This window comes from Monodon monoceros, unplaced genomic scaffold, assembly GCF_005190385.1.
Source record: "Monodon monoceros isolate NGI ecotype Baffin Bay Population unplaced genomic scaffold, NGI_Narwhal_1 Super_Scaffold_20, whole genome shotgun sequence".
NCBI classification, from domain to species: Eukaryota; Metazoa; Chordata; class Mammalia; order Artiodactyla; family Monodontidae; genus Monodon; species Monodon monoceros.
Genome location: NW_021703777.1, coordinates 114,998,378 through 115,025,308, shown reverse-complemented (window position 1 = coordinate 115,025,308; position 26,931 = coordinate 114,998,378). Strand labels below are relative to the sequence as shown.

General features: G+C 38.3%; 1 protein-coding gene across 3 annotated transcripts in view; it reads left to right on the top strand.

The window, feature by feature from the left end:
- Window positions 1-26,931, top strand: part of SEC24D (SEC24 homolog D, COPII coat complex component) — a 110,261-nt gene that overhangs the window by 26,635 nt on the left and 56,695 nt on the right. For all 3 annotated transcript variants that reach the window (XM_029234790.1, XM_029234792.1, XM_029234791.1), the window contains exons 7-8: window positions 6,730-6,841; window positions 16,577-16,704. In XM_029234790.1, the coding sequence (XP_029090623.1) occupies window positions 6,730-6,841; window positions 16,577-16,704 (240 nt within the window). The remainder of the gene's footprint in view (window positions 1-6,729; window positions 6,842-16,576; window positions 16,705-26,931) is intronic.

The following is a 26,931-nucleotide window of genomic DNA, read 5'->3' as shown; positions in this document are numbered from 1 at the left end:
CATTTGTTAATTTTTTATTTTATTTCTTTTGCCTTGGGAGACTGATCTAAGAAAATATTGCTATGATTTATGTTGGAGAATGTTTTGCCTATGTTCTCTTCTAGGAGTTTTATGGTGTCATGTCTTATATTTAAGTCTTTAAACCATTTTGAGTTTATTTTTGTGTATGGTGTGAGGGAGTGTTCTTACTTCACTGATTTACATGAGGCTATCCACCTTTCTCAGCACCACTTTCTGAAGAGACTGACTGTTTTCCATTGTATATTCTTGCCTGCTTTGTTGAAGATTAATTGACCATGGGTGTGTGGGTTTATGTCTGGCCTCTCTACTCTGTTCCATTGAGCTGTGTTTGGTTTTGTGCCAGTACCATACTGTTTTGATTACAGTAGCTTTGTAGTGTTGGCTGAAGTCTGGGAGGGTTATGCCTCCAGCTTTGTTCTTTTTCCTCAGGATTGCTTTGGTAATTCTGGGTTGTTTGTGGTTCCATATAAAGTTTAGGATTATTTGTTCTAGTTCTGTGAAAAATGTCTTAGGTAATTTGATAGGATCACATTAAATCTGTAGATTGTTTTGGGTAGTATGGCCGTTTTAACAATATTAATTCTTCCAATCCAAGAGATGGGATATCTTTCCATTTTACTTTCTCTTTCTGATATTTCATTATTAGTATAAAGAAATGCAACAGATTTCTGTATATTAATCTTGTATCCTGCTACCTTCCTGAATTCATTTATTAGTTCTCATAGTGTTGGTGTGGAGTGTTTAAGGTTTTCTGTATAGAGTATCGTGTCATCTGCATATAATGACAATTTTACCTCGTCCTTCTAATTTGGATACCTTTTACTTCTTTTTCCTGTCTGATTGCTGTGGCTAGGGCTTCCAGTACTATTTGAATAGAAGTGATGAGAGAGGGCATCCATGTCTTCTTTCAGAACTTAGCAGGAAGGCTTTCAGCTTTTCACTGTTGAGTATTATAATGGCTATGGGTTTGTCGTAAATGGCTTTTATTATGTTGAGATACGTTCCCTCTGTACCCACTTTGGTGAAAGTTTTTATCATGAATGGATGTTGAATTTATCAAATGCTTTTTCTGCATCAGTTGAGATGACCATGTGGTTTTTGTCTTTTGTTGATATGGTCTATCTCATTGATTGATTTGCATATTTTGAACCATCCTTGTGACCCTGGAATGAATCCAACTTGATCATGGTGCATAATCCTTATTATGTGCTGGATTCAGTTTGCTAATATTTTGTTGAGGATTTTCGCATCTATATTCATCAAAGATATTAGCCTGTAATTTTCTTTTTTTGTAGTGTCTGTCTGGTTTTGGTATCAGGGTGATGATGGCTTCATAGAATGACTTTGGGAGTGTTCCTTCCTCTTCAGTCTTTTGGAAGAGTTTGAGAAGGATAGGTGTAAGTTCTTTGTATGTTTGGTAGAATTCCCCAGTGAAGCCATCCATTCCTGGAGTTTTGTTTGCAGGGAGTTTTTTTAAAAGTTACAGATTCTATTTCACTTCTAGTGATTGGTCTGTTCATATCATCTATTTCTGCTTGACTCAGTTTTGGCAGGCGGTATGTTTCTCGATATTTGTCCATTTCTTCTAGGTTGTCCAATTTGTGCACATATAACTTCATAGTATTTTCTTATGATTTTTCGTATTTCTGTGGTATCGGTTGTTATTTTTCCTCTTTCATTTTTTGTTTATTTTTTAAATTTATTTATTTTTCTTCTTGGTGAGCCTGGCTAGAGGTTTGTCAATTTTGTTTGTCCTTTCAAAAAGCGAGCTCTGGTTTTATTGATTTTTTTTTCTTTTTTTTCTTCTTTGGATCTCTAGTTTATTTATTTCCTCTTTGATCTTCTTCCTTCTGCTCACTTTGGGTTTTGTTTGTTCTTTTTCTGATTCTTTTAATTGGTAGTTTAAGTTTTTGAGATTTTTCTTGTTTTTTGAGGAAGGCTTGTATTGCTATGAACTTTCCTCTTAGAACTGCTTTTGCTGCATCCCATAGGATTTGTATGGTTGTGTTTTCATTGTTGTTTGTCTCAAGGTATTTTCTGATTTCCCCCTTGATTTTATTGTTGACCCATTGGTTTTTTTAGTAGCATATTGTTTAGTTTCCATGTAATCTTTTTTTTCTCACTTTTCTTTCTGTGGTTGATTTCTAGTTTCATACCATTGTGGTCAGAAAAAAATGCTTGAAATAATTTCTATCCTCTTAAATTTGTCCTAGTATGTGGTCTGTCCTAGAGAATGTTCCATGCATGCTTGAAAAGAATGTGTATTCTGGGTTTTTTGGATGTAGTGTCCTGTAGATATCATTGAAGTTCAACTATTCTATTGTGTGATTTAGGATCTCTGTTGCCTTATTGGTTTTCTTTCTGGAAGATCTGTCCATTGATGTCAGTGGAGTGTTAAAGTCTCCTACTGTTATTGTATTCCCCTCAGTTTCTCCCTTTATGTCTGTTAGTATTTGTTTTATGTATTTAGGTGCTCCTATATTGGGTGCATATATGTTAACCAGTGTAATATCCTCTTCTTGTATTGATCCTTTTATCATTATATAGTGTCCTTCTTTATCTTTCTTTATGGCCTTTGTTTTAAAGTCTATTTTGTCTGATATGAGTATTGCTACCCTTGCTTTCTTGTCGTTTCCATTTGCATGAAATATCTTTTTCCATCTCCTCACTTTCAATCTATGTATGTCTTTCACCCTAAAGTGGGTCTCTTGTAGGCAGCATATTATAGGTTCTTGGTTTTTTTTAATCCAGTCTTCCACTCTATGTCTTTTGATCAGAGCATTTAGTCCATTGAATTTAAAGTAATTATTGATAAGCATGTATTTATTGGCATTTTAAACCTTGTTTTGCAGTTTATTGTGTAGTTCTTCTTTGTTCCTTCTTTTTGCTTTTCTTTTGTGATTTGATGGTTTTCTTTTGTATTATGTTTAAGCTCCTTTTTGTTTTTTGTGAATCTATTGTATGTTTTTGATTTGTGGTTACCCTGTTTTTCAAGTATGTTAACCCATAACTATTTCTACCTTCTTTAGACTCATAGTCATATAAGTTCAAATACATTCTAAAATATCTACATTTTTTATTCCCCTCCCCCACATTTTGTGATTTTGATGTCCTATTTTACATCTTCATGTTTATTTTATTTGCTGTTCATTATAGTTATAACTGCTTTTATAAAAATTTTCTTACTGGCTTATTTAAGTGATCTTCAATCTTTTTATATATTTGCCTCTCCTATTGTGTTTTCCCCTTTCCTATAGATTCTTGCTTCTTTTCTGCTTAGAGAAGACCCTACAATATTTCTTTTAGGTTAGGTTTAGTATTGCCAACTTCTTTTAGTTTTTGCTTATCTGAGAAATTCTTAGTTTCTCCTTGTATTCTAAAGGATAATCTTCCTGTGTAGAGCATCCTAGGTTGCAGGTTTTTCCCTTTCATGACTTTGAATGTATAATACTACTCCCTTCTGGCCTGCAACATTTCTGCAGAGAAATCAGCTGATAACCTTATGGGGGTTCCCTTGTACTGACTCTTTGTTTTTCTCTTGCTGCCTTTAGAATCCTCTCTTTATCTTTAACTTTTGCCATTTTAATTATGTTATGTCTCATTGTGGGTCCGTTTAAGTTCATCTTGTTTGGGACCCTCTGTACTTCCTGTACCTGGATATCTGTTTCCTTCTTAGGTTTGGGAAGCTTTCAGCCATAAATTCTTCAAATACGTTTTTGATCCTCTTTTCTCTCTCTTCTCCTTCTGGAACCCCTATTGTATGTATGTTGGCATGCTTTGTATTATCTGGTAGATCTTGTATGTTCCTTTAATTTTTTCTTTTTTCTTTCTTCTTTCTTTTTTACATTTGTCTTCCTGTCTGCTGTTCTGATTGGGTGATTTCTATTATTTATCTTCCAGATCACTTATTTGTTCTTCTGCATTATTTGGTCTGCTATTCATTCCCTTTAGCTTGGTGTTTATCTTGGCAGTTGAGTTGTCTAATTTTGATTGGTTCCTCTTTATAGTTTCTAGTTCCTTGTTACAGTGACCTGCATTTCTATAGATAAATTTTCTTAATTCCTTCAGCATTTTTATTACCTCATTTTTGAACTTGGGATCTGGTAGACTGGAGTTGTCTTTTTCATTGTTTATTCTTTCAGGGGGTTTTTCCAGTTCTTTTAATTGGGAGTAGTTCCTCTGCTTTTTCATTATACTTAAATTTCTCTGACTCTATGAATTTAGGAGAAACAGTTATCTACTGTGGTCTTGAAGGGCTTTTTTTATGTGTGAGTGTCCTTGTGTAGACTGTGTGAGTCCAGTATTTTTGATATAAGGGCTGTTTTTAGTATGGATGTCTGCCACGTCTTTCCTCAGAGTGTTCTGGCTGTTGTCCCCTTGATATGGGGTGTGTTCGGTGTTGTGGTGACCAGAGCCTTCACTGGATGTTGGGTGGGGCCTCCTCTTTGCTATGTGGTTGTCACAGCCCTGTCATGGGCAGGGTCAGCTCCCCAGTTGTTGTAGTAGAAGCCCCTAGATCTAGTTCTAAGCTGTGATGTGAGATCGGTGGGACTGGAGTGCTCCCGCTGGGAAAGGAGGCACTGTATATTCCTCCCCAGGGGCTTTCCGCTGCACACATGCAATTCTGTGAGGATTCTGTGACGCCACCCACCACCTGGTGTGCTTGCCCACAAAGTCCACCACTGCTGGTGTGCCCCCTGGACCTTCCCCCACTGTGGGAGCACTGATAATTGACTGGGATGTCAGCCCCACCTCTGGTGTGTGCCTGCTGCCAAAGCCCACTGCCACCAGAGGCATGACCTGTCAGGAGCATGCTGATAATGGGGTTTGTGTGGTGGACTTGTGCTCCATCTTGCACACACCAACAGTGGCATCCCCGACCACACTCCAGGCCCCTCGGGCTGCCTCTGTGCAGCCAAACTGAGTCCCCTTCCTGGGTCTGTCCACTGAAGCTTATGTTTCAAGACCCAGCCACTGTGCACACCAGGAGGCACATGTCTTGAGCTAGGAAGTGGGACAGCATGGCAGCCCTCAGGGCTGGTCCCTCTCTATGCTGCCTACCAGCAAGCCAGAACCTACACACTCCTCCCGAGCAAAGTCCAGGCCTCTCCAACTCCCTCTCTGTCCCGGCAGACCTCCCAGCAGGGGAAGGAGGTTCCCAGGGTGAGAGAACCTTTCCTCCTTCACAGCTCCCTCCCAGGGGCACAGGTCTCATCCCGATTCCTCCTTCCTTTTTGTTTCTTCCCTTTTGTACTACCTGGTTACATGGGGATCCTTCTTGAAGCTTTGATCTTGTGCCATCTTTCAGTTGGTATTCTCTGAGAATTCTTCCACATGTAGATGTATTTTTGATGTGTTTGTGGGAGGACGTGAGCTCCACATCCTTCTACTCTGCCATCTTGATCTCCCCTCACATTGTTTCTTTAGGACCACAAAAACTTCGTATCTTCCAAGGCTACGTGTTGCAGTCTGGGCACTCATCTCATTTCTCCCCTTTTTTCCCTCTTTTTACTGCCTCCTTTTTTTTTTTTTTTTTTTTTAAACCCCCTTATCTCTTGTCACTTTTATCCTATAAAGAAAGAAGTGAGGACAGGGAGAAGATAAAGAGGAAGAGAAAGATCCTTTTATTATTAGAATTCCTTCTTAACTCCATGCAACTAGATTTTGCTCATTATTTTAATCCCTAGACAGTTACAACAGAAAGCCAATGTTTTGTCTCCATAGTCGTCATCAATAAATGTTTCAGTAGAGAAATATAAGATGTTTCCAAATTAAAGGACAAAACTTAAGGGGACTTCCCTCGAGGTCCAGTGGTTAAGACTCTGAGCTTCCAATGCAGGGGGCGCGGGTTCAATCCCTGGTTGGGGAACTAAGATCCCACGTGCCGTGCGGCACAGCCAAAAAAATAAATAAATAAATAGGGACTTTTGTTCTCATTTCTATATGATAGGCAAAAATCATATGGGAACACGATATTGTTTGTTTCTTTTGTCTCAAGGAGCAGGGGTGTGGTGGAGGAAATTTGAAAGGCAAATTGAACATCAAGAGGGATTTGAGGAGAAAAGTCTTCTTCAGCTTATATATTTTAAATCATTTCTTCTGAATTTATTTTTAGCCTTTTAGAGTTTTCTTTAACTTCAAAAAATATTTTCTTTGGGCTTCCCTGGTGGCGCAGTGGTTGAGAGTCCGCCTGCCAATGCAGAGGACACGGGTTCGTGCCCCGGTCCGGGAAGATCCCCCATGCCGCGGAGCGGCTGGGCCCGTGAGCCATGGCCACTGGGCCTGCACGTCCAGAGCCTGTGCTCCGCAACGGGAGAGGCCGCAGCAGTGAGAGGCCCGCGTACCGCGAAAAAAAAAAAAAAAGTATTTTCTTTTAAAAAAAAAAGGTATTTTCAGTTTCTTATCCTATGAGAATCTTTTCCCAAAAAACTCTTATCTACGAGCCCAAGAAACAAATTGAATAAAAATAAAAAGATCAGGTCAGAGCTCAAGAGCATTACAGAATAGAATTCGGAAGCTACTGGCATAAAGTTGTGAAAGTAAGCAAAAGTGGGACTGAAGACATGGTGGGTTCTCAACGAGAGTTTGATCTGAAATGAGCTGAAAGGATTTAGAAAATGCCTTTGTGTGTGCGTGTGTGAATAGTGTGAGGGGAAGGTTGGGAAATCTTAACTTACTTTAACGTGCTCTTGATCTCTTATTTATCAGATCCAGGTGATCGAGAATGACAGAGCCACCAGAGGGGGACAGGTTTATACCACCAACACCAGAGGCCAGATCCCTCCCCTGGTCACTACAGATTGTACGATACAAGACCAAGGTATCTCTTTTCAGTTACGGTTTTGACTGAGGTCTTAGTATTTCTCACATTTTTTAAGCAAATACATTGATACCCTTCAATAATGCTGTCACTGATGGGCAACCCCTTTATAGCTGGTTAACAGGAACTAATTTGCCATTAGTCAAGTAAAGAGAAGGTACTGTCGTCTGAGTTCTACTGTATTCTCTGCTTGTAAAAATCTAGAGAGTTTCTGGTGAGGTACAGTGCAATGTATCAATTTAAGAAAATTTAAAATTTTAATTTATGTGTTTAAAATTGTTCATGCCCTACTTTGGTTTAATTTATTTACTACAGTGGAAACCTGGCAGTATGACATGAGCAGAGCAGTAGGGGATTGAGTACTTGAGTCAGCAGACCTGGTTCTAATCCCAATGACATTTTTTTCAGCAGGTCCCTTAACATTTGGGGTTCTGGTTTCCTACTTTTAAACTGGGATGAGGAGAGGCTGAGCTCTGTCTCTACTGACTCTGTCCCATGTCTGCTATCAGTTTCATATATCTGTCAAGCCTCATGCAGGTTTGATCTTTCTGGGAATATATTATTCTGTTATTTATGGCAAGTTGAAATATAGCCTGATGAGATGTGGCGTCTCAGATTCTGAATAAACCCTTTTAATGGGTCATATACTCAATCCTGGAAATATAACATTGGTATACAGGCAATCGTGTTGTCTCATCTCAAAGTTGTCAAGCCACCAGTTTCCAGATGGGGCTCCCCTCCCTTCAGTCCATCCTCTGTGCTGCCTTCGGCGCTGTTCTTATAGGGCAGGCAGCGCAGTGAGGCAGAAAGAGCTCCGACTGGGAGCCTCACACACCTGCACGCAAATCCAGGGTCTCTTCCTTAGTGTCCTGAGCTCTGCTTATCCCACCTCTCTGAACCTCAGTGTCGCCTTCTGTAAGATGTTAGGACTAAGACCTGCCCTGAAGGGGCAATGTACGGGTTAGAGATGACTCGTGTGTGCGTGTGTGCACACGTATGTATGTTTATATGTATATGGGGGCTTGACATGTAGAAGGGGTTGATGTAAGTCACAGATGATGTTACTGTTATAGGTATTAATATTAAAACACACTTCAGATTACTTCATTTTCTATTCTAAAAATAATTTGTTCCTGACTACTTACAGAATCCTTCCAAACTTGTCAAATGAATTCACATTTGTTAAGCACTTAGGACCTGGTATATAATAGGTTGAGGTATATGAAATTACTGATTTTTTTCTATTATTGTTGACCTACAAGAATGGCAATTTCATTTCAACCTAATAGTAAGTGTTATGTTCATGTTTTTAATATTTATTTATTTATTTAATATTTTAGTTTGAGGCACTTTGCAGACCTAAAGAATATTCCTTACCAGCCTCATCTCTCATCCGTTTCTTCCTCTGCATCTGCCTCAGCCATACCAAACTCATCCCCTTCCCCTCCTGTCTCTGATTCTCACTTTGTACTGCTTTGTCTGCAACAGACTGGGGACTGTTTTCTGTCCACTGTTGTACCCCTAGAAATTCACCTGGTATCTAGAATATAATGGTTGCCCAACAAATATCTATTGAATAACTGTATTTGGTATATATAAGTCTCACCTTTCTAGTTGGGAAATTCTTAGTTCTTCTAAACTCAATTTAATTTTTTCTTCGAAATCTCCTACAGTTTCTTCCCCCACAGTGCTTTGTATTCACTTCTTTCATAGCTCTTGTTCCATTAAATTTTACTGTGCTTTGGGTCTGTCTTTCCCACGAGCCTATGAGCTACTTAGGAGCAGGATCGTACTTGTTCATTCATTCATTCACTTATTCAGCAAATATTTATTCAGTACCTATTACTAATGTGGTTAATATTAAGTGCTTGCTATGCATTAAGATGGTCTTCTAAACACTTTATGTGGCTTAATCCCCCCTGTAACTTAATGAGATAAGCATTAATATCATTCTCATTTTACAGAATGTGAAACGGAGGCACAGAATGCTTAGGTAACTTACACAAGATACGCAGCTAATGGGAAGCAAAGCTAGAATTTGAACCCCAGCATTCTGATGCTAGAGCCCATGCTCTTAACCACTCACGTACTGCCTCTATTCAGAAATAAAAGTCACGGTTCTATCCTTAAATGGGTGTACAATCTGGCAGGGAAAAAGAGATAACTTAGTATTAATTAAACTGTTATAATAGCAGGATAAAAGGAATATTGCTGTGGGAACTTATATGTCAGGTAACTAACCCAGCCTGTCCTGCTAGAGTGGGGACAACTAAGCTGAGTCTCAAGTGAGCAGGTGTAAACCAGAACAAAAGTGGAGACGTCGGGAGAGGAAAATGTTGCCCGGCCGCAGAGTGGATGTGCTAAGGTTTGGCAGTGGGAGAGAGTGTACGTGTTAAGGAGCACCATGTGCAGAGTTTTTTGTTTTCTGTTTTATTTTTGAACGTAGAGGTGATTTTATTATTGTGGTTAAATACACATAAAATAAAATTTGCTGTGTTAATAATTTTTAAGTGTACAATTCAGTGACATTAATTACATTCACAGCGTTGTGCACCATCATGATTATCCATTTCCAGAAGGTTTTCATCAACCTGCACTGACGCTCAGTACTCAATAAACAATCACTGCCCACTCCTCCACTCCACCAGCCCCTGGTATCTCGTATTCTACTTTCTGTCTCTATGAATTGGCCTGGTCTAGGTGCCTCACATAAGTGGATTCATACAATACTTGTCCTTCTGTGTCTGGCTTATTTCACTTAGCATAATATTTTCAAAGTTCGTCCATGTTGTAGCATGTATCAGAATTTCATTCCTTTTTAGGGCTGAATGATATTCACTTTTATGTATATGCTGCATTTTGTTTATCCATTTATCTTTTGAAGGACATTTGGGTTGTTTCCATCTTTTGACTACAGTGAATAGCCATAGCTATGAACATTGGTGTACAGGTATCTCTTTGAGTTCCTGCTTTCAGTTCTCTTGGGTGTATACCTAGGAGTGGAACTGCTGGGTCATATGGTACATGTAGGGAAAGAGTATGAGGAAGAAGCAGAAAGAGAAGGAAAGACTAGGATGGCAGTGTCCACATCATTATCTTCTCTCTATAGCCTGCAGCCCAGCCTTTGGCAAAAAGAAAGACCTGCCTGCCATGGAGGGAGCCCCGAAGTTGGCCCAGTCACATCCCATTTGCTGTAAAGCCCCTTGCTTTAGCCTGGGTTATCTGTTAATACTTATTAGTAGGCTTTTAAAAAAAAGTTTTTTTAATTGAAGTATAGTTGATTTACAATATCATGTTAGTTTCAAATGTACAGCAGAATGATTCAGTTTTATATAGATTCTTTTTCAGATTCTTTTCCTTTATAGGTTATTACAAAATATTGAGCAGAGTTCCCTGTGCTATGCAGTAGGTCGTTGCTGATTATCTATTTTATACACGGTAGTGTGTATATGTTAATCCCAACCTCCTAATTTATCCCTCCCCCACCCTCCTTTCCCGTTTGGTAACCATAAGTTTCTTTTCTATGTCTGTGTGAGTCTCTTTCTGTTTTGGAAATAAGTTCATTCCTGTCTTTTTTTTCTTTTTTTAGATTCCACATGTAAGAGATATATCACATGATATTTGTCTCTGTCTGGCTTACTTCACTTAGTATGATAATCCCTAGGTCCATCCATGTTGCTGCAAATGGCATTATTTCATTCTTTTTTATGGCTGAGTAATATTCCATTGTATAAATATACCACATCTTTATCCATTCATCTGTCGATGGACATTTAGGTTGCTTCCATGTCCTGGCTATTGTAAATAGAGCTGCAGTGAACACTGGGGTGCATGTATCTTTTCAAATTATGGTTTCCTCCAGATATATCCCCTGGAGTGGAATTGCAGGATCATATGGTAGCTCTATTTTTAGTTTTTTGAGGAACCTCCATACTGTTCTCCATAGTGGCTGCACCAATTTACATTCCCACCAACGTAGGAGGGTTTCCCTTCTCTCCACACCCTCTCCAGCATTTATTATTTGTAGACTTTTTGATGATGGCCATTCTGACTGGTGTGAGATGATACCTCACTGTAGTTTTGATTTGCATTTCTCTAATAACTAGGGATGTTAAGCATCTTTTCATGTACCTTTTGGCTATCTGTAGGTCTTTGGAGAAATCTCCATTGAGATCTTCTGCCCATTTTTTTGATTGGATTGTTTGTTTGTTTGTTTTTGATATTGAACTGCATGAGCTGTTTGTATATTTTGGAGATTAATCCCTTGTTGGTAACATCATTTGCAAATATATTTTCTCCCATTCTGTAGGTTGTCTTTTCATCTTGTTGATGGTTTCCTTTGCTGTGCAAAAGCTTTTAAGTTTAATTAGCTCCCATTTGTTTATTTTTGTTTTTATTTCCATTACTCTAGGAGATGGATTGAAAAAGATATTGCTGCAATTTGTCAAAGAGTGTTCTGCCTATGTTTTCCTCTAGGAGATTTATAGTATTCGGTCTTACATTTAGGTCTTTAACCCATTTGAGGTTTTTTTTGTGTATGGTGTTAGAGAATGTTCTAATTTCATTCTTTTACATGTAGCTGTCCAGTTTTCCCAGCACCACTTATTGAAGAGACTGTCTTTTCTCCATTGTATATTCTTGCCTCCTTTGTCGTAGATTAATTGAACGTAGGTATGTGGGTTTATTTCTGGGCATTAGTAGACTTTTTAGGATGTAGCCCAAGGATCTCAGACACACACAGAAATTCACAGATATAAATAAAGTATAGAAACAGAAGGAGCCTTGGACTTCGTTTAGTGTGCTCTCACTTTACAGACGTGAGGGTACTAAGGCCCAGAGAGGTTAAGTGATTCGCCCAGGGCCACACAGCTGATTAGTGGCAAAGCCAGTGAAGAGAAACACCTACTTCAAGAATATTACTCCTTTGCCTTTGGCTGCAGGATCTAATTTAAGACTCAACTTGTCCTTTGTTTCTGTGCTTCTGCCCATCCTACAAGACCCTGTTCAAGCACTGCATCCTTTGTGTAGTCACCTCTGATCCACGTGGCAGACTCATTGCCTCCCTTGGGCCACTTCATAATTGATTTGCTCTTCTGTGATACTGACCAGCCATGTTGTAATTATCTGTTTTTTATTATTCTCTTCTACCAGACATTGAAGCCAGAAGCTTCATTCTGTCCTATCTCTAAGCTTCTAGCATGGGGATTGGCTTCATAAATATTTGTTGAATGAATAACTTATTGAATGTTTTTAGTCAGATTATCCCATAAGTTTCTTTATTAAGCATATTAGGAATTTTGGCCCTTAATTACCAAGGTTGCTAAATTATCTACTATAACCTTACCTTTCACGCCCCACTTCTGTATACTGGCTTAAAAAACAAATTCTTCATTGCTTTTTAAAAATTTTATTCTTTGTGTGCATTATCGTCTTGTAACAAGTTTGTTTAGTCACCTTCACGAGCTCATTCATGTGCATATTTCACTGTAAAAGATAAGTGTTTTAAAGATAAATAATTTCAATATATTATTGGAAATGTTGAGTAATGAAAATTGAGTACAATGAAAAAATATACTTTAAAGTATTCAAAAATTCTTATTTCCCACTATGTGTAACTTTGTGTGATGATGAGAATGAGGAAGGTTTTATCTAAGTTATATGAAATATACAATAATAAGGGTTCAAGCATATTTACTACCTAATATTGGATTGGCCAAAAAGTTCCTTCGGGTTTTTCTGTAACATCTTACAGAAAAACCCGAACGAACTTTTTGGCCAACCCAATATTTCTTCTTCTATTCCGGTTGCCAAAACTCTTGTTTTACCCTGTGTTAGTATTCACCTGAATTCTTACAGCAATGGACCCATCTACCTGTCTCTGATCTTTTTTCCTGCTCCCAGAAGCTATCCAGGACATTCTGAATAGATTAATTTTCTTCAGGTATTTATTTGATCATATTGCTAAAAAATGTCCCATCATTGCCCCTGGGCAAACAGGATTGGTCTTAACTCCTCATCCAGGATTCAAGACCTGGACCCAACTTATCTGGGATGTTGTAGAGAATTGTGATAGGTTCTAATACCACTTTTGCCATTTACTAACCCTTTGATTAAGTTAAGTCCCTTAACCTCACAGTGTCTCAGTTTTCTCCTCTGTAAAATCGGGTCATAGGGTATCAACCTCATAGGCGACTGTGAGATGAAAGTGAATTTACATATAACAGTCTTAGAATAATGCCTAACCCACTGGCAATTATCGTTATTATTATTATCCTTTTTGTTAGTACCACATTTCTCCCTTTTCTCAGACCCTCGGCAGCAGAGCCCCCGAACTGGATTCAGCCTACAGTCATGTTAATTAATCATACAGAATAATTTGTTTCTATTTGAATTAGTTGCCATTATATAAAAATCAGAATATTTTATGTAAAGATCCATATTTCTAGCTGGTCCCCCCCAAAATGTAAAATGTGGCAATAATAGATTGAAGATGAAAAGAAACTCAGCTTTCTTAGGTCCAGCCTTCCCCTCTTTCTGGACCCACCTGTGCAGTGAAACATGGCCAGAGAAAGGCTCACAGCCACACTGCACGGTCTGTTTAAACTCAGGACCATGAACTTCCCAGCACATTGTCCTTCCCAAGTCCTTTCACTTTTCCACTCTCCTTAGTAACTGTTTCACAATCCCTTCTGAAACCGGTAACCTCCCATCCTTTCTTTCAGCTGCTCTTACTTCCTCCTTTCTGAGAAAAGTGCACAATCAGAAGAGAGTTCTCACCATCACATCAACCCCCTGTTGTAATGTGTCCTCAGGCTCTGCCTTCCTGATTTGGCCATAAATGTGCTCTGGTTGTAAGCCAGCCTCTCCTGCTGTGCACTACTCAAGTGTATTGCTACCATAAGTTTCCCTTCTTTATTCTATGTCATCAGTATTTCCCCTTTTACACAAGTATTCCCATCTTTTAAAAAACCTTCTCCTATCTTAAAAAAATAAAAATGTTCTCTTGATCCACTTCTTTTACCAGCTACCCCTCTTTCCTTTGCTCCCCTCCACGATAAAACTTGAAAGGACTATTGCCAATTCCTCACCTGCCTTTCTCTCTTAAACTCACTCTAGGCAGCCCCCCTACCACACCCCCACTCCTCACTCCCCCATTCCACCAATTCTGTCTTCCAGGTCTCCACCACCCTCCACGTTGATAAATCCAGTGGTCATGTTGATCTGGAGGCACCGCCTGGCACAGATGCTCCTGCCTTTTCCTTGATGTACTTTCTTCACTTCACCTCCAGCACACCCAGACTCCCTTGTTTTTTCCCTTCTCAGTCCTTTAGCTGATTTCTCCTTTTCCTCTGGCTTCTTTATGTTAAGAGGACCAAGGGCTCAGTCCTTGGTCGTCTTCTCTTCTCTGGCCACCGTGATTCCCTGGGTTGTTTTGATCTAGTTTTGTGGTTTCAAATACCATCTATATGCTAAGAACTCCCAAATGTGTTATCTCCAGCTCAGCTTTCAGCCCAACACCAAGACTCATGTATCTAATTGTTTACTCAGCATCACTGTTTGATTGCTTAATAGATTTCCCAAATGGACATGTCCAAACCCAGATTCCTGATCTCCACCCACACATCTGTTTAAAAAAAACCCGTTCCCTTCCTGCAGCATTTCTCTTTTCTGTTGGTGGCAACTTCATGCTTCTGATTCCTCAGGCCAAAAACTTTGGAGTCATCCCTAACCCTGTCCTTCGTCATAGCCCCCATCTTCACACCTCATACATCATGCCTATCAACAAGTAAGCCACTGTACCTTCAAAATATGTCCAGAATCTGCTGCTATCAGGCTGGTTCCCGCCGCCACCCTGTTTCTCACCTTGTTACTGCACAGCCTCCAAACTGGTCTTCCTGGTTCTCCTCCCTATTACAGTCCATCCTGAAAACCACAGGTAGAGTCAACCTAAGTCCGATCACAACACTTTTCTGCTCAAAGCTTGGCAGTGTCTCCCCATTTCATTCAGAGTACAAGCCAGAGGGTTGAAAAATGGTATCAAGCATCTAGCTAATCTGGCTTCTGTGACTTCTCTGAACTCCTCAACAGCTGCTGTGCCCCACTTACCCCACTGTCAGGCTCCTGACATTCCTCTACCAGGCCAGGCATGCCCTTGCCCCAGATACCTGCCAGATAAATCCCTTGCCACCTGGGAGTCTTTGCTCAAATGTTGCCTTGTGATGAAGACCAACTCTAACTATTTAAAATTGCGGTCTGCTTTCCACTATGGCACACCTTAACCAGAAATGCTTTTTTCATAGCATTTATCATCTTCTAAGGTCCTATATAATTTACTCATTTATTGAGTTTAATACTTATTGTCTGCGTCCTCTGCAAGAACATAAGCTCTGCAAGGAAGCACCTAATCTAAAACTTAGTAGACACTCAGTAAATATCTGATGTTCTTTTGCCAAAATATATTATAATTTAATTCAAAATTTATTTTAGATAAGTTATTCTGGTGATTTAAAAATATTCTTCATGTCATGGATAGAGTTTTAATTCTCACGTATGCCTTGAAAAAAATATTTGGTCAGGAAACCTAATGTGTTTTTTAAATAGATTAGGGTGTTTAAAAAATAATATTTCTATTTATTTATTTATTTATTTTTGCGGTACACGGGCCTCTCACTGTTGTGGCCTCTCCCGTTTCGGAGCACAGGCTCCGGACGCACAGGCTCAGCGGCCATGGCTCATGGGCCCAGCCACTTCACGGCACGTGGGATCTTCCTGGACCGGGGCACGAACCCGTGTCCCCTGCATCAGCAGGCGGACTCTCAACCACTGCGCCACCAGGGAAGCCCATATTTCTATTATTTAGAATTTTCATTTCTAAATTGAATTTCAAGTTTAGAAAAAAAAAACTCATAGTCAAATGGAATCATATTTGACAAAGTATAACTTGCTGATGTGAAATGGCATACAAATACTTACCTTTCCCATAGCAGATGTATTTATTGATAGAAGAGGATGAAGAAGAAGTTTTATTATGTTTTGTACCTTTGCTTTATTTCTCCCATTGAATCTAAACACCTCTCAAGTCTCTGAGCGTCTATATTAATACCCGGCTTCTGGAAAATAATAATGAGTTTAAAATCTCTTTTATATTTTTGCAGTAGAATGCAGAGTGTTTTATTTTACAAGAAACTACAGTGTGCTTAGACTATGGATTGTAAAGTTAGACAATACTACCTTTTTTGTAGAAATCATGAAGAAGTTTTACAAAGAAGACAATGCATTGTCTAGAAGTACCTTTATTTTTTTAATAAATTTTATTTATTTATTTATTTTTGGCTTCGTTGGGTCTTCATTGCTGCACACGGGCTTTCTCTGGTTGCGGCGAGCAGGGGCTACGCTTCATTGCGGTGTGCATTTTTCATTGTGGTGGCTTCTCGTCATGGAGCACAGGCTTCAGTAGTTGTGGCACACGGGCTCAGTAGTTGTGGCTCGCAGGCTCAGTAGTTGTGGCTCGCAGGCTGTAGAGCTCAGGCTCAGTAGTTGTGGCACACAGGTGTAGTCGCTCCGCAGCATGTGGGATCTTCCCAGACCAGGGCTTGAACCTGTGTCCCCTGCATTGGCATTCTTAACCACTGTGCCACCAGGGAAGTCCTAGAGGTACCTTTATAAGTATTTAAATATTATAGGGCAGATTTTTTTTCTAAGCTGATTTTAAGTATGCATCCTTGAATATTTCAGGCAATGCAAGTCCTCGATACATCCGTTGCACAACATACTGTTTCCCATGCACGTCAGATATGGCCAAGCAAGCTCAGATTCCATTAGCTGCCATCATCAAACCCTTTGCCACGATTCCCTCAAACGAGGTAAGTGATAAAAAAAAAAATTCAGTAATTTATCAATTCCAGAATTTTTCTTTCATCATTATTTCCCTATGCATTATTCTGTATTGTAAACAGAAAGCGGGAGTATATATAATGTGAAAAACATGTAGTCATTCAATTCATTAAGAAAACAAAAATCTGACAAACTATGTTTTTTGGCATCCTGTATTCCAAACACTGATGGGCTAGGTCACTTTTTGGCTTAGTGTAACAATGCACATATATGGGAAATATGGACTATCACACAGTGACAAATACCCAAACCTCTTGTGAGACCCTTATGCCCTAGTTCAGGGCCCCAATATCTAGGTGCTCAGGTAAAGGAAGATGATAGAGCCTAAGGTCCTTGGTCTTACTACTACATCTGCTTTAATAATCACTGTGCCAAGATGCTCATAAACTCCTGTTTAAAGTCAGCATGATTAGAAAGCATGAGGTAGATAAATCTGTATCTTTCAACTGGGGAAGATGTACCCAATTTATAGTTAATGGGGAAAAAAGACAAGAAGTGGTGTACATTTAAGATTTCTGATATTAGGATGCTGTTAGTGGATATTATGATCAGGGCATCTACTCTATGCAGCTGCCATTCCTCCTTTTGATGCCCCTGAGTGGTGGATACCCACATGCACACGGAGACAGGCACAAGGTACTATAGCAGAGCTGGCCAGATGGGAGGTGAAGAAAAGCCTTACTTCTGGCTGGAATTTCCTTACAGTGGTCCAGTAAGCTAGGCTGAACTGAATTCTTGATTCCTTTCGCTCACTAAAAGGCCGAAGCCTCAGATTCTCTTTGCAATTTAAACCTCAGCTTGGCTTTAGTGATCCTTTGAGGTCACTGATCTAACGCACACCTAGAAGCACCTGAGCAAGAGGTAGAGCATCTCTAAGAATAGATTTGTACCCTTTCTTGGGCCAGTCACGCCAGCCGGGATGGGGGGTAAAGTGGCCTGGGATGGGGAGGGGGCCTGCTTTGTGTCCCCTCAGGGAGGGAAGAAAGAGTAGAGAGACAGTGTCCACGTGGCAGTGGCCTTTGAGATGTCCACTTACTCGTTTTATGAGTGTAGCAGAATGCTGCCATCTCTTCTTTTTGAGAGTATAGTGAACTGGGTTAGAGCTGGGCATAGAAGACAGACTGGGCTATTCCTAAAATCCAGTCTTACATGCAGTGTGGTCTCATAGTTGTAAATCAAGAATTACATTCAGTATTTACTTATTTTAGGCATGGTGTCTTCTATGATGGTCCCAGAAATTTAATGTAATGCTCATAAACTTCTCTTTAAAATCTCTGTACTTAATAAAGTGGACCAATATATAATGACAAAAAGATCCATGCTAAATAAGATATATGTGTTTTGAATACTAACTAGCTACTTTAACCAGATATTTTTCAACATTTTATTATGAAAGTGTGAACATACAGAAAATTTAAAAGAATTTTACAGTGAATGCCTATATACCTGCCACCTAGATTCTACCATTAACATTTAACTACACTTGTTTTATCACACATTGACCCATCTGTCCATCAATTCATCTTTTTTATGCATTTCAAAATGAATTGCAGTTATAAGTATACTTCCCCGTAAATACTGCAGCATTCATATCATTAGCCAGGGTTTAATATTTGGTTATATATTATTTTTCCTTTTGCGACAAAATTCATTTACAATAAAAGGCACATATCTTAAACATTTTACTGAGCTTTGACAAATGCGTACACCTGTGTAATCCAAACCCCTGTCAAGATATGGCACATTACTGTCACCCTAGAAAGTTATCTCATGCCCCTTCCTCAGTCAGCCTCCCAGCCCTTCTCATAACCTCCCTTCTCTGACGACCATTGTTCTGATTTTTTTTTTCCCCACCATAGATTTGTTTTGCTTGTTCTAGGTCTTCATATAAATAGACTTACAGAGTCCACATTCTTTTGTGTAAGTTTCTCTCACCCAGCATCATGTTTTAAGGAGCCATCACGTTGTTGCCAGTTTCAGTGGTTTGTTCCTTTTTTATTGCTGAACAGTATTTCATTGTGTGGATATACCAGTTTGCTTATCTACTCTTTTACTGATGAACAGCTGGGCTATTTCTACTTTTTGGCTTTTGTGAATAAAGCAGCTTCTATAAATATTCTAATACAAGTCTTCCTGTGGATATGTATTCATTTCTCCTGGATTAATACCTGTGAGTAGATTGCTGGCTAATGGGGTACATGTTTATTTAGTTTTATAAGAAGCTGCCAGATCATTTTCCAAAATGGTTATATGATTTTACAGTCCTTTCAACATGGTATCTGAGTTCCAGTTGCTCTACATCCTCTCCAACCTTTGGTATTGTCTTTTTAATTTTGGCAGTTCTGATGGCTGTGTAGTAGTAACCATGAGAGATTTTTTTTTTTAATCTTGATCCTTTGAACAAAATTTAAAGTACTAGTGAATAGTATCACACCCACGTACATACCACCATCATTAACAAATATTAATATTTTGTCGTATTTGCTTAAGATCATTTTCTGAGAATTAAAACTTCATAGCTACATAGGATGTCTCCTCTAATCAGGCCATTCTTCTCTTCCCCCCCACTCCAGACACAAACACTAATGAATTTGATGTGTAATCCTTCCTACATGTGGATTTTATATATTGACTTCATATGCATGTATCCATAACAATATGTAGTATTTTTTGCTTTTTAATGAATCAGTTACTTTTAAATAAGTAAAATATAAACATTCAAAAGATGAAAAGAGTATACAATGAAAAAGGTCCATTCCTGGGCTTCCCTGGTGGCACAGTGGTTGAGAGTCCACCTGCTGATGCAGGGGACACAGGTTCGTGCCCCGGTCCGGGAGGATCCCACATGCCGCAGAGCGGCTGGGCCTGTGAGCCACGGCCGCTGAGCCTGCGCGTCCGGAGCCTGTGCTCTGCAGCGGGAGAGGCCACAGCAGTGAGAGGCCCGCGTACCGCAAAAAAAAAAAAAAAAAAAGGTTCATTCCTACTCCACTCCCCACCCTTACAGACAATTTTTACCCATTCTTTGTGATTCCTCCTAGAAATAAATATGCATATACCAGCATATCAATATCCATCCTTAAAAATAAATAAATATATAAATGATAGTATAGCACACACACCGTTTGGCCCTGTTCTTTTCTCAGTTAATATGACTGGCACTTCATTCATGTTGCTACCTACAGAGCGGCCTCATCCTTTGCAACAGCTGTGTAGTATGATATATTAGTAAGACAAACACTGTTGTAACTGTAGGTGTCAATTTTAAGTTACCTACAGATTTCAGAAATGTGAAAATTTAAGAACATGAATCCTAAAATTGAAGGAAATATGTTAACATAATGTACATGGGATTGCAGCAGATGTGCACGCTGTCTTACTCATTCCCACACTGTCTGAATCTTTCTACAGTGATCTTCTGTTATTTTCATAATCAGGAGAAGATGACAGTTCTACCCTGAAAGAAATCTAGGCAGCAACTTTATTGTTTATCAATATGGGATGTATGCTCCCCAGCAGGGTTAGCTTGAGTGCATCTTGTTCATGGCAATGAGTTTGCAGTTTTCACTATGTGCTAGCAAAAAACCTCTCCTCCCTGCCCCCTCCCCACTAGACAGCTGACCTGGGTCATGCATGCAAGGAACAGAACAAAATTCAACGTTCTCCAGACCCCAAACCAGAATGTGTAACCACCCTCTTGTTATCACCATTTCATATTAACAATGAAATTATTCAGTAACGTTTCCTGAAAATGAAACCTTGTATTTAGTTTTTTGGTTGAAAAAAGGTTTCAAACATTAGTCCAAACCTCCCCCTAAACGTATATACACATTCCATACACACACTGAATGTGTGTGCTTTCTATTTTCTGAAGTTGTTTGATCTAACCAAATAGCACCTTCTCACCAGCATAAGGTTTTCCCTTAGTGAAACTTATGCTGTATTTTAGTTTCTGTGCTTTCCAAAGTAATAAGTAGATGAGTTTAGAGTGATGGCTTATTTTCAGAATCTGACTTAGGCTGAAACTCTGCTTAAGCAAATAACACACTCTAGTCTTTTCATGTTGCTATAGACCCTGTGTGCTGACCAGGTAAACGTATTTTCTCTATTCAGGCTCTCTCTACAGAAGCCTTTCCTTTTTTCTTAGACCTTCAAGAACAGGATTACTTAAAGATATATTTATGTATTATACCTATGAATATTTATATATATTTATGTATATTTAATTTATATATATTATATATATAATTGAGGTAAAATCAATGAACAAAATTGTAAGCTATTTAATGGATATACTGTATTTGAGAAGGATTACTGTTTCTTATATAGCAGTGTGTCCTGGGTTGAATGAAGACATTCTCTATTTTAAAGAATACTTTACTTTTATTTGTTGAAATAAAGACTTAAAGGTGAAAAAAAAGAAATGTAAAAGGGATGCTAAAACACCAGGAAGAAGTTCCTAAAGGTTGTGCCCTCAAGAAAGTTGTCTCCCTCTTTGGGCATTTAACTGGACCTGAACGTGGAGAGCCGCTAGCATTAGGCAACCATCACTGCTCCTCTCTGCCACTGCCTGGATCAAAGTCTAGGTCACCAAGCATCTGGGCCTTCTTGACAGCTTCCCCTCTTGTGGTTTCCATGACACCTTTCTGGTGTATTTTTTCCTGCTTCACAAGCAGGGAACATTTTAGTTCCCTTTGTTGTCTTCCTGACATCTAATATTGGGGTTCATTAAGGCTTGGGGTCTCCTCTTTTCTCTCACATACTCCCTGTCCCCCCAAGGACTAAGTATCATCTATAACAGCTACTAGAGTAGCTAGAGAGAATAATAGTAGTCAAAACTTATAGAGTACTCATTGAGCACGATTATAAGTTTTTAACTGTATTTTATTTATTTCATCCTCACATAAACCTATTTATTGTTCCATTTTAGATATAAGGAAACAGGCACAGAGTTAGATAACTCATTAAGGCCAATGGCTGCTAAGTAACAGAGCTAGGATTCCAAGCCAGGCAGTCAGAACCCGAGTCCCTAACTCTAAATCACTATGCTGTTGCTCCCTTATTCATTCATCCCTATATCTGTAACCCCGCATTCACATATCCAAATGCCTTTCTGAAATCTCTCCTTGGGTAACTCATAGACCCCTCAAACTTAACATGCTCAAAAGTGAATTTCTGATCTCTAGACCCTAAGCCTGTTCATACTTCCACATATCCATAAATGGCATTATCATTTATTTAATTGTTCAAGCCCGAAGCTAAACAATTAGCGCTAATAATAGAAAATAAGGGGCATGCTGATTTTTGATATTTATAATCTATAATCAAGGAAATAAGTTTTAAAGTATGTTTCTTGAAAGTAAATGAATTACATGAATACTGCTATTCTCCCTGTGAGTAGCATTTTATTTTCCTCTAGAATAAATGGCTTGCTTATTTTTAGATATAGTAAAACTTTTCCTATAAGGAAAATCCAGATAAGGATTTTATTCCTTATCTGACTAATATTACCATCATTACTGCAATTTAAAAAAAGATATCCTTCAAGATATCCTGATATGGCATTGATCAAAAGGATTTATTTAGTACAGTTTTGTGTGTTTCTTTTTAAGTCAGTTCTGTTGTTTGACAGAACCTTTAAAGCATGTCATGGTGTTAGCAACGGACTATAAAAATAAACCTAGCCCAGGCAGTTACCATCTGAGAATGTTCCCTGTGAGCGTTTGCTTTGGAGATGTATGCTATTTCCAAGGGCATATCTGTGTCATCTTTGTTTAATATTTCATATTCCTTACCATAAATTTTAACTTTTTTTGGTATGTGTTTTATGTGAAACCCATTGCCATATTTAATATAATTAACTATGAGGTATTTATTCAGCAAAAGTAATCAGTTATCTTGTAAGCTCTTTTGCTTGGTAACCTGTGATTTTATTTTTGATGCCGTATTTTAAGACTGAGGTAGAAATGGTATAGATTTCCAGCACAAAGGATTGAAGATTATACTTAATTTTGCATTTTCTTCAAAATAGGAAATCTTTAGATTTTGGGCAAGTACATACATCATCTAATTATACATGAAATTAAATAATTTCACCTATAAACCAGATGGCAGAAGCTTTTACTCCATCTGTGAATAGATTCAGGAATATCTGTGTATTTTTTTTTTAGATTATAAACGGATATAACAGTCAAAGTAATTTCCTTCCTTATTGAATTAATTTAATCAGATAAATTTTTATCCAAGACTTTAAACTTCACTTGATTTATAATCCCCTACTTATTTTATAGGAACTGAGCTGGACTTTAGGAACATGGGAAAAAACAAGACCAGTTATTCTTGTCTAGAACGTATAGAAAATCTGCTGGGACAGAGCTAATTTTTGTACAGTGTGAAAAAGGCTGTAATGGAAATAATCTCATTCTTTGGAGTTTAGGTTCAGGGAAATTTTACATTAGTTATGACTTAATGAATAAAGAAGTTTGTACTGTTATTAAATACTGTTTAAATTATTTTTCTTTATGATTATTCATATTCTGATAGATTCGGTAGGTATGAAGAAGATGCCATTGTAAAGAAAAAGGGATGGATGTCAATGAACTGACAAATGAGGCTAACAAAAAGGGAAGAGACTGTAAGAGAATATACTAAACACCAACACATTATGTCCATATCCATCACCTGCAGAGAGCATTGCTTGGTCATACACTTGACTTAGCCAATCTTGCTGGCATGAGTTGGCAGAGTTTAGGCAGAGTTTCCGCTGCTGTTTAATGCATCAAAGGAAAAAAATTCTGCCTCACTGTAGTATTTTGTTTGTGTGTCAACAACTTTTTTAAAGGAAGATAGCTTGTGAAATGGTTGTTATCCGAGTTTTATAGGTATAGAAGTTCTACAGGTTCTGGGGCAATGGAAGTCACACAGCTAATAAGTAATGCTGCCGAAACTCGAGTTTCCAAATTCCGAGTTCTTTCAGCAACATCTATCTTGTCGAGGTTTTATTTGGTTAAACACATAAAATAGCATTCCTTTCTCTTGCTGGCAGTTGTTTTAGCAATGGGCCTCCTGTTTCTGCAAGCTTGTGAGTTATCTTGACATGTCCATCTTGACCTCTTTTCTTGACGTCTTTTGACTTCAAGCTGCTGCTTAGTACCCCTTGAAGGCAAAGACCATCCAGAGTCTGGCAGTGGGCTGGGCATACAGTAGAGGTTCTAGGCGAGTAAATGCATTCTTCTGAGGATTGGGTAGACATGACATTTAAAAGACAAAGACAGATCAAACTACAAAACAGTGGTTGATTTCTAGGTATTTTAGGCTTCTGACAAACTCTGTGGATAAAGAAAAAAATCATTTGAGAGATCATAGATATATTCTATCACATTAATGAGAGAGGTTATATTTCATTATAGAGCAGAACAGCTAAACAAGTAGGAAGAATTTTTGACCATATAAAGATATTTCAGAAACCAATAAAAATTGACTACTTTCTCCAAAGCACCATAGATAGTAATCAATAGGTGGAACACCTATTGGGTCAGGAGCCAGGAAATGACTGTAGGTCTCCGCTGTGCCTTGTATGGTGACCTTGGGCGCCATTCCCAAGAGGGAGAAGCCTGGCTCAGATGTTCTATAAATCTAGAAGGCTGCTAGTGTCTACTTTACTTTTCCACTCTTTATTGGACTTTCAGCGTGGATTACCATGTATTTGTCACACATCCTATGTGTTATTAGAAATATATGTGAATATGTTGTACAACCCAACCCAAAGGGGTTTCGTTTATATTATGCTTTTAGTATAAGAAATCTGTAGTATATTATTCACTTTAAAAAGCACATGAAGATTGTGAGACTATGCATTTTTTATATATAGCCCCAATTTAGCTAGCTTTAGTGATAAAAATGCTCTGAAATGAAACTGATTACTGCATAATATTGTGTCCTTTGAAGAACTTAAAGAAGACTTATATCTTAAATTATTTTAAAATGAAAGCTTCAAAAACCTGAATCTGTTTTTTAATATGTGCATTGTAGTCTTAAATTGTTTGCTTTAATGCAATATTTTAAAAGTATTAATATAAAAACTTGGAAAAATAAAATCTATGTACTCGTGTAGAAATAGAATTACGAATATAACACTTAAAATACTTAACGTATAGGGCTTCCCTGGTGGTGCAGTGGTTGAGAGTCCGCCTGCCGATGCAGGGGACACGGGTTCGTGCCCCAGTCCGGGAAGATCCCACATGCCGCGGAGCGGAGCGGCTGGGCCTGTGAGCCATGGCCGCTGAGCCTGCGCGTCCGGAGCCTGTGCTCCGCAGAGGCCACAACAGTGAGAGGCCCACGTACCGCAAAAAAAAAAAAAAAAAATGTATAAAGTTACTTTAGAAACTAAATCTTATCCCTTAAGGATTTTGGCCACTGTTTGTATAGTGCTATGAAAAAGTACTATGAAAAAGCTAGGCAGCTGAAGAACAGAATGTAATCCCTTTTTAGAATGGTGTTATAGCAGACATACAGGGAGAGTCACATTTGTCAGGTCAAAGGTTGTTAGAATTCTATTTTAAGTTACAATTTAGAAGTTTAAATATACCAAGCTTATGTTTTCAATCACAGAATTATTCATGTAACTCTTTAGTTTTATTTTTTTAATTAAATGGAGAGTAACATCAGGAGAAACAAGAATGAAAAAGAAAGCATTCTTCCTTGGTTTAACTTTCAGTGAATCCAGGTGTGGGTTTTATGACCTTCACTGCCTGGCAATTGAGTATACAGCATCCATCACATAGGAGCCGAGAAGACCAGGCTCCCTGGATGTAGAATGCTGGGCATCTGTGAGGAGCCACCACAGGAGAGGAAGTATTTTAGAGCCTCTCACTATCATTTTCATCAATTCTAAGGCCCACATTTTCTCACATTTTAACATTTCTAAAAGAGAAATATATCTTCCTAACAGTGACTTCTTAGCATTGTGTCATGTTGAGTTGGAAGCTTTGATGAGATTTTAGAATCAGTGAAGTACACTATTTCTACACTGCTTCGTTATTACTAACTTCAGTCACATTTTATGGATATTTAGGTAATACAAGAACTTAACATTTCTGCAGTTGATGTGTCTCCTCAGTGCTCAAGTATACGAAAGTCAAAATTTTAAAGGTTTTTATTTGAAAGTTTCCTAAGCAACAAGTTCTCACTGAATAAAAGGCTAAAAAAAATTAATAAAGTCATATTTTTAAGGATGGAAGGAAGAGAAAGCCCTATGCAAACCTGTAATTTGAAATTGTTTCATGAAATGTTTGAAAATAGCACCCAAGTTTGTCTGATGCACAAGTGATTTGGGGACCATTTCTTTGTCAGGAATTGAACGTCATGTGGGTAAGGTGGTACAGGCAGGAATTTGAGCGTCAATTGAAGTTGGGTGCACAAATTGACTACCACTTCTAGCAGTATGACCTTGAAAATTTTTACTTAACTTTTTTGAACCTCATTTCTCATAAAATTATAACACCACTTAACTCTTAGTTGTTTAAAAATAAAATAAACTGGTATGAGAAATGATATCTTTATCATTAGTTATGATTATTTGCTGTACCATATAAATTCCTGTTAGGAAAATTTAATTTGATCCAACAATCATTGATTTGGGGTTTCTACTATGTGCAAGGAAGAGAAGTATGAAAACTACAGTAATTTAAATTTACCGGAAGTGTATACATCTAAGAGAGGTATTATCATACCCCTTCAGTGATTCTAGCTACATATCTTACATAAGAAGAAGGAGGAAACTGATGTGGATGCCACAATTTATATCCATATAAAAGGGAAAGAGCTACTCATTTACGTTTTTTAAAAAATGTTGCATGGTCTCTGTCATTTGATACTACATCACTATTTTCTATTTTTACTATTCAAATGATAAACACCCACCGTTATATAAACATTTCTATAGCTTTTGTTTTTTCATAAGGTGCTTCATGGACATTTGCTGGAATAATTTTCTCTCCATCTCCCACACAGTGTCCTGTCCTTTTAGCCTAGTTAATTACTATTCACCTTTTAGATTTCAGTTCAAGGTCACCTCCTCCGGATAGCTTTCCAGGATACCCCACATTATACTCCCTGGAGCTCTCCTAATACTATGTATCACCGTTTGCAATTTTGTATTTGTGTATTTGATTCCTATCTTTCTCCCACTAGGTTCTATG